The 17,879-nt window shown below is 37.1% G+C and overlaps 1 protein-coding gene across 1 annotated transcript in view; it reads left to right on the forward strand.

Annotated features, from left to right (window-relative positions):
- Positions 1–407: 407 nt before the first annotated feature.
- The window catches only part of calcrl2 (calcitonin receptor-like 2), a 35,159-nt gene continuing 17,687 nt past the window's right edge, over positions 408–17,879 (forward strand). The window contains exon 1 of the mRNA XM_067591411.1: positions 408–558. Coding sequence (XP_067447512.1) covers positions 509–558 — 50 coding nt within the window. The 5' untranslated portion in view covers positions 408–508. The remainder of the gene's footprint in view (positions 559–17,879) is intronic.

Below are 17,879 nucleotides of genomic sequence, written 5' to 3' on the forward strand. Positions count from 1 at the left end.
ATTTGAGAAATATATCTGCAGTGTGATAGGTGTCACTCTAACTGTATTTATAAAAAAAGTTTAATATAACATTTCCATAAACTCTTTCAATGCAAAAATAAAGTCAAAAATTCTAATAGAAATCCTTTAACCACACATGAATAGAGCTGTGAAATAGTCCCTAAACTTCACTTTGGTTCTTTACTACAGTTGCTCTCAAAGTGGGATCCAGGGTCCCCCCATAATTAACACAATGACAGAATGTATGACTATTTTGGTCATGGGTTTCATATAGTTCTATAATAAAACGTCTAAAGCAAAAGCCTCATCAGATGGGGGACCCTGGTCTCATTTCTATCAGTTTACTACTTTTGTATTATTCCAGACAAAACATTCCCATGTGAGCACTTTATTTTGAAAGTGATAACAGGAAGATGTGTATTTGTGAACGTGCCCGGCTTCAGCTGTGGGTCGCTCAGTGTTGACAGCAGGGCAGCATGAGACACTTCTCTGCGCGGATCATGCAAGCATGGAGATATATGAGGGAAAAGTCGGTTTGACAGCTCACTCAAAGCAAAGGTGAGCAACAGATCTCTGTTTTTCTCTCTGTTAAATACTTTTAATAGTGCAAGCGTCACTTATTGCAGTGGCTGTATGAAACTTCATTTGAATGTGGTCGTGTGAAATGAGGAGATGATGCAGTTTTACCGTTATGTAAAAGAACTATGGCGATGCAACGGTCAATAAATTAATGATACTAAGGCCATATATAATAACTACTAATACTAAATAACACAAGAAAAGTTAATTGACTGTAAGAATATTATAGGAAATGTGTAGTGAAAGCATAGAACAAAGTGCAACACAACATTCAGTACGTTAGGATATCTACAAATTCACAGTTGAGCCCCCAAGATCAGACTGAGTTGACTGAGTTGGCTTATCACCACAAAACCACTGACTGCCACAGACAAACTATAACTGTGTTTTTTCTGATGGTGTTATAAAGTATATCATAGAGGATGAATGCAGGTTGAGGGAAGGTCACACCCTGAGCTGGCTTGTTGCCTGCTTCTACAGTTGCAATTCTAAGTAGCATATGAATAGAAATAGAAATAGAATAGAATAGAGTGGCAGTGAAATTCTCTGCACATGCTTTGAAACACAGCAGATGGCCGATGAGTCCTTGGCCAACAAAAACATAAGCCCACAGTAAGTCAACATAGAGTTAAAAGTGACTGATATGTGACCGTAAAGACTGGCATATTGCAGTGGTTTAGTCATTTACCGGCAGCTTATAGTGTTTCCTGTCATTAGCATCGTTTGAGGTTCAGTCACCTGTAATGAGTTTGTAATACAACAGCTCTTAATGCAGGTGTGTTTGAAGAGTTTGAGTTTTTGTGTAAACTTAGATGCAATATTTTAGAAAATGTAGATAAATGAAACCTAAATATTAATGACTGAGCATTTTTGCTCCCATTGAAACCATTTAAAATGATTCACAATCAAAAAGATGCTAAAACTTAACTCACTTCAGACTCATGCAGTTTGATGAACAAACCAAAAAGTGGAAATCAAACAAGGAAGCTTGATTCCACTGGCAGAGTATCTCTTCTATTTGACATCCAGTTTTTTGACATCCTTTTTGCGATATTATCCCAATAATCATCAAAATATGCTTAAAACTCTTAAAATGGTACTAAAACATACTTGAATGACTTTACCTTATATTTTGTTAAGAAACTCATTTTTATTGCATCATAGGACACATATCTTTTTTTTTTGTGAACATCCTTTTTAGTGAAAAACAAACAAGGACAGATTCAGACTCTCTTGTCAACACCCAGTAGATAATCACAATGAGAGAAAAAAAAATCCATTAATAAAAAGAATCTAGCTATCCAGCTTAGATCCAAGCATTCACAATCTGTGCCTTCAGCCATGGTGCCAAATGACTGGAAAGATGCAGGCTCTCCCATTGTGGCAAATGTCAATTCAAAATAATTCAGGAAATCAATAGGACTGAACATTAATGAGCTAGACAGCTTTTTCAAGATACTCATGAGGATAGTCATGCTCATGTGAGGATATTCGTGATTATCCCAATAATGGAAATTCACCACAGTTAAAATATCTTGAGTGTTTTATCCTGATTTAAGGTAAAATCTTATATCCTCTCGTCCCTAGCTACCATATACCTGTGCCCAGTAAGCTGGATGCACTGACAAGTGATTTGTTATTTTCTCCAAGAATTTGCATTTCTCCTGGCTAATTTTCATTAACTTTTACATGTATGCACTTAAGCGGTCACTAGTGAACTCTGCGGAGTTGTGCTCCCTCACAGGTAATTTCATGTTTCTTGCTGTACTACATCCAACAAGCAACATGAAACACTATACTGTTTATTTGTATATCTATTCTTTATTACATTATACATTTCTGTATGTCCATTCTGTATATCCCCCCCACACCCAGCCATGTACTTGCCTCTGCAAAATTTGGTAGGCAGCTTTTATTTCACCAGCACAGGCTATTTCCATGTGTGCTTTGTGTGTTTTGATCTATAATTGGCTCCATTGGAGTGGAGTGTCTACAGGAATACCCTTGAGTCCCTCCACCTTCTGTTGCCAAGTTGTGATCCTCACACCCAAGACATTGATCTCAGACCAGCACCTTACTTGACTTTTGAGTTCCTCAGAATGATTCCTAGACTCTGCAGTCTGACCATGCATCTGTCCATGGGAAACTGTCACCCTTACCCACCCCTCCAGTGTCCCAGTGTGTCTTTGGCTGGAACAGCCTGCTCTTGCCAGGCAGCTATCAGTGTATTAATAGGTGTTTTAGCTGCTACTTTGGTCCCAATCCCCCACTCGCTCCCCCGTCCTCCCCTCTTTCATAACACAAACAAGCCAACAAGTCCCCCCCTCCAAGTACCTGAAAAAAACTTGTTCTTATTTTAGGCTTAGTGGAGGATAACTGGCATGTCAGGGTTGTATGCTGTATGTAAATAATAGTTGCAGGGGCTGTAGGGGCAAAGATTTCTTGTCATTTTGCATGATAGCAAATGATAAGACTCCACTAGAATTGCAATAGACCAAATACAAGTTGCACATTGAAGATTTAAAGCCAGAACTCTCATCACATGTTTGTGTTAATGGTATTAATGAACAATACCAACCTCTCCATGTTCATTTTATGTTATAAAGCTATAAATATTCGTACTTGAGTGCTCCCTTAAGGTATTCAAGACTGCTTTAATAATGAAAACCATCTTACTGATGAAAAGTTTTTTGTGATTGTGTTTATTTGTGTAAGTTGAGAAAGAGAGCTAGAGACGAAAAAGACAGAATTTGTTTATTCTCAGGGGAAAACTAAGGAAAGACCTCAGTGATGTGAAATGAGAAATGGGATAGTAAAAGAAACAGAGTAGATGCTTCAGTGGTGAATGTGGTGTCAGGCTGACCATATCTTAGAACTGTGTCAGGGCATGCTGGCTCCCACACTGATTGATAGGTAGGGGAGACCTGACATGGTTACTGTTGTGTTGGTGATGAACTTCTTCTCTCTCAGCACAGCCTACAGGCATTGGCAGTCAGCTGTCTGGTGGGAAAGCTTGCGTTGGTTGGATAGAGGCGTTAAGGACATGGGAAGGTGGTCATGTCTTGGGAAGAGTGCCTCAGTCTATTCTCTGTTGTAAACTGCCTGTTCTACATTTACAGCCCCAGGGACAAAACATGCAAATAGAAAAAAAAAAAAAGACACAGCATGGCATAGCTCCAAGATGGAGGAGCTATTTTGGGGTCCAGCTATGGGAAAATAACCAAGTCCGTCATCACTCATACATGGACAGCTTGGTTGCTGTAAATCCTGGTGCTGCTAGTGTGCTGGCTCTCGTAAGTTATTTACAGGCTCAGACAGTGTTAAGAGTCTACTTTCCACAGAAGTTCACCAGAAACACTGTGGGCTGGACAGAAAATGTGCGATCACTCATGGTGGAAAATGGGTACGGAGCCCCAGACCCTGATGCAGGATGTACAGAAAAGTAACAATATATTGTGTGCAGATCAACTCATGTACCAAAGTTTAACTTTGAGACTGCATTCAAAACATTTGTTCTTTAAAAGCGCAGTGCATCCCTCTTTTCAGTCACCCCCTGCCTGCAGGTTCAAACACCCTGTAACTGAACCTGCTTGTGGTCATTGCATTACAGACTGGTTGTTGGTTCTCACTGTGCTACATAGTTGGTTAGAACTCTGTTTGTTTTATATCTGTGTTGCATTTCAAAGCAGTTGCTCTTAAAAACGCATTATTAAATATTTTCAATATTTACATGGATTCAGTTACAAATATGTATAATGTGAAAGGGGTCAACCATCATGATGAACCTACAGAGAATTATCACCCAACTTTCTAGGACATTTTTAGCCTCTTTCACCTCATGGCTTACAGCACATGTGCTGTATGAGTCTCGTGGCTCTCGTCAACCCTTTTTCCAGTTGTAATAGGCAGCGAAAAAGCAATGTTTATTCTGTGCGTACAACCGAGTGCAACACCATGAATGCTTCTGAGGTGAGACTGTCCGAACACTTGCACTTCAAGTCAAACAGTTAAACAACAAAATATGTTGTTGGTTCATGCACTCCAGTATGACGCATTAAGATAAGTGTTCTGATCTGACGCTCCTTATCGGAAAAAAAATGTTTAATGTGACAATGCTATGGTTTAGGTTTGCTTAAGTTTAGCCACAAAAAGGACTTGGTTAAGTTTAGGGCAAGATAATGGTTTGGGTTAGAATAAGTACTTTGTTAAAGTTAGCAGACCTTCTTCTTTATGGTTACAACAGTAACCACACAGTTAGGGGACGATCATGGTCATGGTGAAATAAAGAAAACAATGTTGACTCATGGTTGTGAAACAGGAAATGAACAGCCGCCCTATTTCCTTCTTTTTCTCTCATAAATATGGCCACTAGACAGCCTTGTCACTTGAATCTACAGATATTGTTATTATCCCCATTTCTGCAATTCATTATGTCGAGACCACAAAGAAATATAAAAGAGCATTTGAAACTGGTACAAGCTATTTTAGACAATTTCAGATGACAATTTGTACAAACTAGTTTGTTCATGCATACTGAAACCTTAGATATCACAAGTTCATAAAGAGATAACAGGGCTGTTTATCTGCTTCCTTTAGTTTTGTCTTCTCCCTAGTGGCCATTAATGCAGCTTAACAAGCTAAGATGTTAACATAATTAATGGAGTAATGGGAATCTAGAGCTCAGGTCAGACAAAATGTTGAAATAATTTTGTAGCGTTGAGAAAGAATCCAAAGTCCACACAGCTTTGGGTCTATGGATGACTTGACTTTCATCCTGCAGGTCATTTTTTCCTTTGCTGCCTGACATGATAGAGAGACAACTTCAAGCAAACCATATCCAGATGCCTGTAAACTTCTCCCTCTAAGCACTAGCAGAGGTTTGCACTGTGCTACACACTATATGGTGTCTGTTGTGTCAACTGGTATCTTCACATCTAGTCATGTGCGGTCACACTGGCTTTCCTGCTTATTTTTCTAGTGCTGAAAGCCACCAGAGATAAAGGAGGCCATATTTTACTTCGCTTTATGTCTAAGCATAACCTGTAGTTTTAGATTATTGTATGATATGTTGTGATTCTTGCTTGCGGACCTTTCTCACAGCAGATGTTTTGATGCGTGAAACATCCTTAACAATCGCTGAATTCCATTTGCTGTTATGTCAAGTCAAAATGTCTGCTTTGAGAATTGTCTATTTTACAGCACTTATTCTCCATCAGTTATCACGTAGACTTTGAAAATATGATGACATCTGTAGCCGCAAAACAAGATTTTAACTTGAAGTTTGAAAGATATGTGCTTATTTAGTTTCATGTTGATGTCTTTTGAGCATCAGAAACTTTTGGGTGATCTTACTCTATTTCAGTGCTGGTGAGTACTATGATTTCTGTGACTTTGGTGCAGACAGTCCGCAGCACCATCTTCAGAATTAAGATTTTTGACTTGATTTGGTGATAATGAAATTCCTCACCTTTCAATGTCTAACAGAGACTTTGTGTTTTTGCATTAAAAAGCTATAAGAATGTTCACCGTGTCCCCTCAATATGAAAGCCCCTCCCATGTCCCTTTGTGTACTCATAACAATGGCTTATTTTTAACCTGTTGGGCTGTTTAGAAGAGGAGAGGGGAGTGAAGAGAGGAAGTGGTTGCAGGATGACAGAGGAAGATAATAGCGTCCTCCTCAACCTTTATCCTTCCTCTGGCTCGTCTCACATACAGACATACATACACACACTCTCCTGGGGTTTGTGTTGCTTCTCCGCGGTTCTCCGGATCCCCTGCTGGAATATAAATAAGTAGGAATAATGTGTGAGCAGATACACACAGATATGCACCAACAGACACACACACACTTCTCTGGTCCCTGGTATAGCTACAAGAAGGAGCTCTGACAGTTTGACCTATAAGACGGTCAACTGGAGCAGCTTATTAGGAGGAACCAGAGAAAACTATAACATTGGAAATTCAGTCCTTAATCTTACACAGACTCTGATGAACTAAATGAAAAACATGTCACACAGTGAGTATTTTTCACAGACTCAGTAAAGAAAGATGCAACTGAATAAGCTCATATAATTGTATTTAGCTGCTTTCTCATCAGAAATTTAAGATGAAATTAACATTAAGAGATGAAAGGGAGATGGAGGAACAAACATCTGAATGAGGTGAATTTATAGTATACAATGGTGGATTACAAGTATAATTACTTAAGTACTGTACTTGATCATTTACATTTACTTCTACTCTACTTTATTTCACAGGGAAATGTTATACATTTCCATTTATTTGACAACTATAGTTGCTAGTTACTTTTCAGATTTTACATTAAAAAACAGGATAAGGTTATATAATAATACAAATTGTTAAAGATTAGCCAAACCAACCTTTTTGGCTGGTGTCCCGTTATGAAAAAAGCAGTGTCTAGTTTATATGAAACATAATAAAGGGCCCCCCTTTATTGCACCCCTAATAGTATACATTGTAGTTTGATAATTGATTTATCACTTTAGTCATTTTTCAAGCAAAAACGCCAAATATTTTCTTTTCATATGCAAATCGAATATATATCTATCAGTTTTGAACTGTTGGTCGGCCAAAACAAGCAATTTGACGACAATGATGATGATGATTTTTCACTATTTTCTGGCATACTGTAGAATGAATGATTCATAGATTAATTGAGAGAATAATCAGCAGATTAATGGATAATGAAAGTAATTGTTGGAGCTTGTGGTTGCAGTTCTGTTGAAACGTAATGTACTTTTCCTCACAGCAACGGCTGTTTAGCATATCATAATAAATGCCTGGAGATTATAATTTACCAAATCTTTCACTGCATCACCATTCAAACAGACTAAGTAATGCACTGTTTCTCATACTTGATCAGCTCTGGAGAAATTGGCTGTGTATATTTAGTCCCTCTGGTTTCAGCCTGGTGTTATGTTTCTGGTATTTTATCTTATCTCTGTTGAACACTCCCATCTGTAGCGCCACACTCTGTAGTTGTTCTTTGAGTGGTGTTTGTTTTTGGTATCTTAAAAGAACATAATCTTTTTTCTCTCTTGCAGCAGATGAATTCCAGTTAGTTGTTTGCTGTAAAGGTTGTCCTTTTAAGCTTCACTGTATTTATTTGTTTTTTCAGTGTAGCTTTTTATTATGTTCCTCTTTAAGCATGTGTTATATCCTTGGTTCTTTGAGAGAGTGTGTCTGGATTTTCTCAAATTAATTGCAATACTTCCCAAAAGCAATCACTGCATGTGTTAAGACAAATGTACATTTCTAGCATTAATAGTTTATTTTTAGTAATAAAGGCTGTCTTTTAAATTACTGCTGCTCATACCTCAGGCAGTAATGACCTCAGGGGTTGGGACAAAACTCTGTTTTACGTCACACAACATCTGCAGTTCATTTAACTGGGTGCAAGGGCCAATAAACCTAAATCTGGTGTAGCAAAACAACAATATTTCCCATCATCCCATTTGATGACCCGTGATCCCATGAGAGCAGTGTTACTCTCACAGCGAGGTTTAAGGATGTGGAGTGTTTCTCAAACAAATCGGATCAAGAAGATTAGGATTCAAAAAAGTATAAATGACATAAATGTACACTAAAGATAGATAGAAAATTCACTCTAAAACCATACATTTCCGTTTTTTCCCCATTCCGGCGGATACTACGCAAACATAGATAACATAAGATATTTTTAGCAGATACAGTGAAATTTGATAAAAAGTGTTTCAGTGATCTAAAACAGGTTTTTTTGTCAGCACCTTAAGATTTAAGAGCAATCAACCATTTTGTGAAGACATTTAACATCTGCAGTAATGAGTGATATATGCAGAGATACCTACTGTACAGTATTTCTGATACCAACCAACAGTTACCTCAAAAGACCAGAATGCAAGAAGGCAATGAGGCATGCCGTCTTATGTCTCTCACATTTCCCCCCACTGGAAAGTCTTGTTCTGCTGTTACAATCACTAGTACTATGCCCATGTACACACACTGTACATCATACTGCTAAATGATAAGTAACCATTCTTTGGATGTTGTCCAAAGGCATTCTGGGAAATGTAGGAAATTACAAATTTATTTAGAGGGAGTGGCAAGGTTGAGAGAAAGTGAAAAAATTATAGCCATTCAATGGTAAATAACTGACTGACTAACAGACTGATGATATTTAAACACTGGAAAGAGATGAAAGAGTGGAACGCCAGCCAAAGCAACATTCATGATTGTTGTTAGATATCTCCTAGTCAGGAAAGCTATTTCTAAATTATTGATATTGTTCTCCCACTTTGTTGTGTGCTGCCAGGAGTGGCTATAGTCTGTCAGACTATGTCCTAATGTGCCTCAGGATGAACTATTGAGAAGCACAGTTCCTATTTTATCAGATAAATATGTTATCACAAAATTTGTGATAACATATTGTTACCACAAATAGACATTCTTCATGTTGAACCTCATAGCTTATCAACCAATAAGAAGTAAATCCTAGAAAATATAAAATAAATCCCTCTGCATCTCACCATCATATAGGCAAATCCGAGTCACCCTATAATACTGTTGGCATTAGTCTGTCCTGTGTATGATCTCAATAAATCGTATGAATGTTTGGCTCAGGAAATGTGTGTTTAATTTCCTCTGTCGTGGTTTGTCTCCTTTGGAATTTTTCTAAATATAAAGTAAAAGACTCCAAGGCTCAAACACTCCCTCCTCTTTCCATTACAGAGACAGACATTTAATCACTTATTAATTGTTTCAGAATTTCCTCTTCTTTGCCATAAGTCCTTGTGAAGAAGAAGTTTAGACCATTCATTTGATAATGTTTGTACACTAATTGTGAGGGTTTTTTCAGTGTTGTGTATGCTTGCAAAACTAAGGTCTGTGATTCATGCACAAAAAGGACACATTCATTAGGAACATCACTTACCTTGAGCGCTTTGGTTGCCAAGAGACACTACTGCTGCAGCTCTTCCAGCACTCGCCATACCTCAGCGATTGGTTTCAGCACCTGGCAATAGCTTTCACAGTTTGTATAACACCGAAGACTGGAATTATAGGGGCTGATGTGGGTTTTTGAAGGCTAACTCTCATGTTAATATTTTTACGATTATAGCTACCAGTAGCTGATACCATGGGGCAATTTTGCATGTGTTTAAGTGTAACATAAAAACAAAACAAGTAATGGTGTTTCCAATTTGTTCAGATGAACTGACAGTTCAATAACTGATTTTTGTCTGACACTTTCCTTTCTATTCTATTGTTTCATTATGTGTTTTGAGTCTCCTACACGTGGTGTACTGCTCAGTGATGTTTCTGCAGCTGTTACCAGAAAAACAAACCTAACATTCCAGTTTGATAATGACCACTCTCAGACATTTAAACATCATACTGTAGATAGAAATCAGGACTCCTTTAAAGGAATACACTAAGCTACTAGGAGATCAACCAACTAATATAGACAAAAGAATTACTCATGCCTTACTTGTAGATCATTGGCTATGGTGCTATTATACTTAAATAGTAAGAAAAGAATAATTAACCAGAAAGTTAACTGGTAGTATCTCCAACACAACTAAATGATGTGTTGGGATTTGTAAAATGATTAACAGAAAATGTAAGAGAAAATACTACAAATCATTCCCTGTTTGCAAAATACATTATACATTTTTCTTATTGTCAACAAATTCCATGAAAAGACCAAAACCTGTATTGAGAGTTTGTCTCTCAATACTTTCCGTTTTCCTCAGCCTGTCTGTGGCTCTCAGCCCCAAGTTCATTCCCACTCAAGTCTTTAAAAGCAAGTTACAAATATATATACTTTCACTTTTCACTTTTAAAAAAGGCAAAGTAATTTCCTAAAACAGCTGGGCACTGTCATTATCAACGTTACTCAAACAGGAGTAAATACTGCATTTTTTGGGGACTATTTTCAGTGGCGGATTAATATGCATTTGGTGCTCTAGAGAGTATTTCCAGCAGCAGGGCTATGTATGGTTGACATAAAATAAACTATAGTGCCCATGCTCATCAGAATGAAGAATCATGCTTGATTGATGTGTTTTTATAGTTATTGGACAACAATGGAGATCTATGGTAGAGAGGAATAAGCCACACCAGACAATACTTAACATTTCTTGATATTAAGAAAAATATTGAAGATCATTGGACCTTTACTTTAAAGTAATCCTGGATATATCAGCTGATTTCTTATTATACTGGCTACAGAAGAAAGACAGAAACAACAGCCGTATGGGTAATTGACTCATGAGTGATTTTGGTGTCTTTGTCTTCAACACTTTCCAGAGCTGAGCTCACCAACAAGACAATCTCCCAGAATCCTGATATATTCCTAGAGGTTCTGGGCAGCATAAAGGACACATACAGACTCAACAGGAGACTGAGGGAATGAGATAGAGGTTGACAGACGGCGTAGGAGAGAAAAAAAACAGAGGAGAAGAGTTTGTGCATTTTAAAATGTGTGTGTCTGCATCCTCTCCACTTGATATTGTCAGTGTTTTATGCTCCCGATCACCTGGATGAATAATTCGAGGTGATGACCCTGGACAAAATAAAAGACAAACAGACAGGGACAAAGGAAGTGACAAATGCATCAGCCTTTTGTAACCAGAAAACAAAGACAGACCAAACTGCTTGGCTGCAGTTCATAGATAGATTGTACACAGTGTTCGTTGGTGACAATGGTATTACAGCGAGCACTGCCAAGGTATTCTAATGTGTGAGTTCGTGTGTCCTTGAATTTACAAAGTCCTAATCGAGAACAATACATTGCTCAAGGCAAATGTGTACATAACAGATAGAAAGGCATTCATTGTTTGGTTCCTATTGAATGGAAATTGTAATTATAAATGAATGTTTGTGGGTGTTTGTGTGTGTCTCTGTGTAAGGTTGTCGTCTACAGAAATTCAAATTGCAGTCCAAGGGAAAAGAGGTCAGCAATTTGTGCTAAGCACCAAAGATGGGAACACATACACAAAACATCGATGACTTGTGGATTAGCTTAGCTTTTACCTGGATTCATACATGTGTTTTGGTGTTGTGTTACAAGTCACAGAAGGGTTGTGTTGTCTTTCGCTGGAAGGAAATGATTTAAAGATCAGATCTAAGGCCTTATTGCACAAGGCAGGGTCCAGGTTGAGGGTGATATATGTGCTGGTTTGGCTTGTTGTAGTGTTAAGTTCAGATGACAGACAGTACAAACATGGCTCAGCATACTATGCCAGGTTTGTGATTTCAGATACAGTGGATTTAGAATAGCATTAATGCATTGTATACATATGAATCAAGTGTGTGTGTGTGAGAGAGAGAGAGAAAGAAAGAGGGAGAGACAGAAAGCCAAATGTGAAATGTCTATGCTGACACTTAATATTAGTAGTAGAGGTAGTCTAATGCCAAGGGGCATTACATATCAGATCTGTCAGTGAGCAGCAAGAGTAACAACTTTCTGGTTCTCTGACACAGAAACTTGGTCACTTTATCACTTCTGTCAGTTACTTTAAGAGATCCGTTCAGGCAGTCCATTGTACATGGTTAGAAGGTTGGATTTGGTGAAGAAGGCTGTGCTTTTTGCGAATCCAAACAGCATAACAATTGAACTGCATTATACAGAATTAAGAGATAACTATAAACATATATGAACATTATGTCTTTATTTTATTTGCATCTACCATACTAAGATCTTTATTCAATTTGTTATATATGTTTTGTATCAATTCTTCATTGCCCTCAGCTTTGGTAAGAATATTGTATACAGCACCTACTATTCATTTCTTTTTATCCCTTTTATTTAGAATTTCCCCTGTCTCAGTTGAAAGTCTATTTGTGAGGTGAAGTTTTCTGTTACCCAGTTTTTCAATTACATATACTTAAAAATTCTATGTCTTTTATATATTCATATTTATTCTTTAATTCCTGAAATGAAAGTACTGAGGTATCATTTTTAATTTTCAGGTGATTATATAGTAATTAAAACATACTTACACTTATTATATTCCATTTCTGCCAAGTCCATTCCACTAGATGCCACTAACTCCTACACACTGCACTTTTGAGGAAAAGAATTCCATTTGTATATATATATGTGCCTTTTTTAGACTGTTTTTATCATATTAATGAACTTCACTGGAAAATCATAAACCTCTAGCACTTTATACAGATAAGGCCATTCAAGTCGGTCGAAAACTTTTTCTGCGTCAACCGTCATTAGTGTTAAATCTTTCTTATACTTCTTTGCATACTATATTAAAGACAGACACATTCTAATATTGTTTTTTTGATCTCTGTTTTGTATAAACGTGTTTTGATTGTGATGGATAATATTGGTAAGACTTGTGCTAGTCTGTTATTTATGGCTTTAGTAATATTTTTTTTTTATCAGAGTTGATTAAACTAATCACAATCTCTGCCTGGCTTCGGTATTACAGAAATAGTTGCTAGGTACATTGTTTGTGGCAGTGTGTGATTTCTTTGGGGGCAGAATTTATGACTTCTATAAAAAGAGGATTTATGCTTGACCAAAATGATGGAGCTTTTTTTTAAAGGAAAATTATTAATAGAAAATGAGTTCTGCACAGGTATGGTCCTTATTAAGTTCCTTTTTTGCTCCACTGATAAGAATTTCCAATTAACTTATTTTTAAGAAAGGGAAGAGAGTCATGTTCTTTTATTTTTGATGTATATAGCTTCTCAAAAAAATTCTGAAATATAATTAAGTTTGTTGGAGTTATGTCTAAAGTCATTAGCTTTCTTGAGTAATAAGCTGTCCAGTTTTCATTTTAATTCCTGTAAATTGGTTAATGTTTTGCTATTGACATCTTGTGTTTTTTCGAAAACATTTATGTGTTCCCTCAGTTTATTTATTACATTATCGTAGTTTGCTTTCCTCTTTGCTGCAAACCCCTAACATTATTCCTCTTATGTATGTCTTGAATGCATCCTAAAATATACCTTTTTCTGGCCTGCTCTGAGCGTCTACCCCACCTACAATGGTTTGGATAAATAAATCAATATGTTTCAAAAATTCAGTATCCATTAAATTTTTCCTATTCATTCTCCATATCCTATGAGGCAATGTATTTTGTTTTGGGGATATAATGTATATAACCATAGCATGATCCAATATCATAATGTTGTTAATTTTACCTGATAGTACTCTGCCCAGGCCTGTCTTAGATATAAATAAGTAATCTGTTTGACTATAACTATTTTGAGGGTGTGAAAAATATGTGTTATCTATTGTATTATGATGTTAAGTTCTCAATATCCTGCAGTTCATTTACAGAGAGAAATTTTTTTGGTGGATTGATTTTCCTGTTTTTGGTTGAGCTATCATAAGAACTTAATATGTTTTTTAGGTCTCCCCTTAATATAATCATCCCTGTTGTACTTTAAAAAGATATCTGAGGTGGGAGATTTGTGGACATTAATAATGATGTAGAGTTCTCCAAACACTTCACATTTAACTATTAGGAATCTGCCATAGATATCTACGTGTTGGGAGACAATGGTATCCTCTCGTTAATTAGTATTTCCACAGCCCTACTCCTAGAGGTAAATGCCACTTCAAAGGCGTCCTCCACCCATTGCCTCTGAATGTATTCTATCTGCCCTGCTTTGAAGTGAAGTTCCTGTAGAAAAACAATGTCAGAGGACAGTTTCCCCAAATGATATACGATTTTTTTTTTTTTATGCCTTCCCGTAATCCATTCACATTCCAGGTTGCACCTTGGAAAGTAATCAGAAGAGTTTGTACAGGATTTTTATAAGACATATTCTATATCAGAATAAAGGGTGGTAGTTTATTAGAGATAGAGCTGCAGAAATCACTCCAGCTAGAAACAAGGGGCACTGATTTTTGTTGGGAAACAAAAAAGGAATAGATCATGTGATTTTGTTTTTCGTTTTTGGTTTAAAATGAAAAAAGGAAAAACCACTGTGACTTCTGTTTCTGGTTTCAAATGCAAAAACAAATTGGCTTGATGTCCGAAGACCTGCTCAATATTCAATCCAAAAATCCAAAATGATGATACCTGGACCAAGAAGCACCTACACTTCAGAAGTGGAAAAAATTAATGAAATATTACTTGAGTATTGACAATACAATGTCAGAGGACAGCAACAAAGAGAAACAATTTCATAACATATGGAGCTCAATTTACAAAGCTCTGTAGATCGAGTGTAGCTGCAAATCACCCAGCATCCATAAATTTTAAGGTACCATGTGTGTATCTTTATCTTGTTCTGTTTTATTGTGTATATGTGTGTGTGATAAGTATATATATGTTTGTGCATGTGGGGATGCAATATTCAGACCTTTACTCACTCAATAGAAAAAAAAAGAACATTAGATCTTAGCAGAGTCAGCAATACCATAACCTTTTTTGGGGTGGTGGAGGAAGCTGCAGCACCAAGCGGTATTAAAGGAATGGTTCAACATGTTGGGAAATACATTTATTTGCGTTTTTGTGAAGAGTTAGATGAGAAGATCAATGAGCATTAAATGTGAAGGTACAGCCACCAGCTGGTTTGCTGGAAACACTTCACTTGGCTCTGTGTGAAGGTAACAAAGTCCAAACCAAACAGCACTCTAGTTAAAACAGACAGGCTGTCCTGGAAGGCATTTATAAGTCTTACACTTCGTTGTTCACCTGAAAAGTGACAGAAGTAGTAATGTCATGAAAGAAAAAAGAGAGCTAGAGCTTCCACTCTAACCCTCTTCTACCTGTCTAACTTCCCCCTGGATGGGTGGAGCCCTAGAATCTACGTAGGCAGCCAGCTCACCTGTGGCAAACCCTCTGGCAACAAAGAAGCTGACTGACCTCATGTGGATGCCTCATCCCTCAGTAGTTTGATCTGTGTATAATATGATATGTGAAATTACTTTGTCTGGGGGTTTAAAATGCAGTGATCACTTTACTAGCTTATTTGTTATATGCGGTATTAATTAAGTTTCAGTAGTGGTTAAGTTATTGTCTCATTCCTATGTTTAGACAACACTTGTGTTTTAAATTAAACCATCATTGTTGGATTATCAATTTATTGGAATTAGGAATTATGATGTCTAGATTAATAGGTTATGCTTTTCTTCTGTTACCAGACAAACCAGTTTTCTTATTAAAAGAATGGACTGGAACCCCTCAGGCTTTACTCATCTGTCCTAACAGACAAGCCATTGAGTTGATTGGTATTCCTGGAGCCAGACTATCCTCAGGATATCAGGATTCAAGCAAAATATTCTTCAGTTAAATTGAATTATGCAAATTAGCAAAAAAAAAAAAAAGAAGCTAATTTCTGTTAGAAAGAAAAGAGAACAACAGAATCAGCAAAAATGTAGCCAATGTTCCCGCTCCATGGTGGAGGTAATGACACTATTCAGCTTTGAAAGAACACTCTGGTATTTTTAGGAAATGTAATTCATAAAGTAGCTGGAAAAATCACAGGTGCAGTTGATAACATTACATGTTAACTATCCACATACAACATGTACATCAGTGGCGGCTGGTGACTCAAAAAATTGGGGAGCACAGGAGGACAACCAACATGGAATCTTACAACAAACGGCATCAAACTATATCATTGTCCCCCACCTGATAAAATTGGAGGGGTGGGGGCAATTTTATGTGCCAATAAATCAATTTGCTTTGAAAAACAAAAACTCCTGAGTGGTGTAAAGGCTGCTTCTCTCAAATTTATAGTATTGTTCTATTGTGACAACAGATTTATGTTCTCATCAAAAACAGACAAGATATCACATGATTTACACATGTTTCCTATGTATTCTCTTAGTGTACAGAAATATATAAAGTACCACAAAGCTTATAATGTGATACAGGAACAGATCAGTGCTGAATACTAAAAAGATTGAATACTAAAAATATTCACAGATTTAAAAGTGTAGGTTCACATCAGAAAGTATTAATGCATGTATCAAATACATGACTTACACACTCTTATCTATGTGCACAACATACAAAATATAGTTTACAAAGCTGACATGTTAACAGTAGGGGTGCAACGGATCACAAAACTCACAGTTCGGATCGTATCACAGATTTGAGTCACGGATCGGATCATTTTTAGGATCAGCAAAAAAAAAAAAGAAGAGGGAGACAAATAAAACTTTGTTTTCCATTTATTCTGTAACACACTTACGGCAAGGAACAGCAAGGAACTCTTGCCCGTGGTCTTAAATGAAAACAACATTTAAGATGTCCAATGTTTAAATAAAATATAGAATATAGAATTAATATATAGAATATTCAATGCTCAATTATTGCAATATGAGGCACGATACCTTCCTCTTTTAAACACAGTAGTGAATGAAACAGTCTGTGTCCACATCATAAAAACTTGATGATAACTTAGAAACATGAACACGCGTCTTGTCCTGCAGCTTGTTGAACGAGCCACAAAACTAACATTCAGCGGAGAAAAGTGCACCACTAATGTCAGTTAGCAGCTACATAGGTAATTAGCTGCTCAGCTGCAGCACATTACACAGCAGGTAAACATACCTGCAACTGTCACTTCGGACCAAGCGGCAACCTCTGGGGCTGTAAAATGAGGCCAATGTGGAAGTGCCAGAAACTGCAGTTCCTTGAATGGCCACTTGAGGCTGGCTCCAAAAGAGAGTCATTCCCCATAGACCCCCATGTTAAAATGCCCAACTTTACAGCAGAAATAAACATGTTTACAGCCTGGTACAAAAAACGGTTTTGGTCTCTATAACTAATTTCTCCTTTCATGACAACTGTACAAGTGGTGAATTTTTTATAACTCACACGTTTAAATTTTATTAAGCCGTAAAGTTATGCATAATGAGTGACAGGTCCGCCAGCCACTAGGTGGCTTGTTTCAGCCATTCGGCCCGCCTCTTTGCCCATTTTTGATTGGCTGAAAGTTAGGCAGCGTCACACATTGCCAAGATGGCGAAGGCTGGAGCGGCTTGCTTTGAGCTTCAAAACCGCTCTTCAGAAACCAACGGGTGAAATCACGGTTACTACGTCCATATTTTTATACAATCTATGCTTCGGAACCGTTAGATGCTGGTTCAATCGTCGCTCTTCAAAATCTTTGTTAGCGACACACTGTCTGTCCATGACTTGTACTTACAGCAGTTTGTTAACTAAGTTTGTTAAGTTACTTTAAGCTTATTACTCAATATATGACTCAGATTAAAAATGAACTGTAACACCCACTACAAGTCACTAGCATAAGAAATGACAAAAAAAGGAAGTATAAATATTTTTATTACAGACAGTCAGATTTAGATTTTACATTCA

The sequence above is a fragment of the Thunnus thynnus genome, chromosome 6 (genome assembly GCF_963924715.1).
Source record: "Thunnus thynnus chromosome 6, fThuThy2.1, whole genome shotgun sequence".
Lineage (NCBI taxonomy): Eukaryota > Metazoa > Chordata > Actinopteri > Scombriformes > Scombridae > Thunnus > Thunnus thynnus.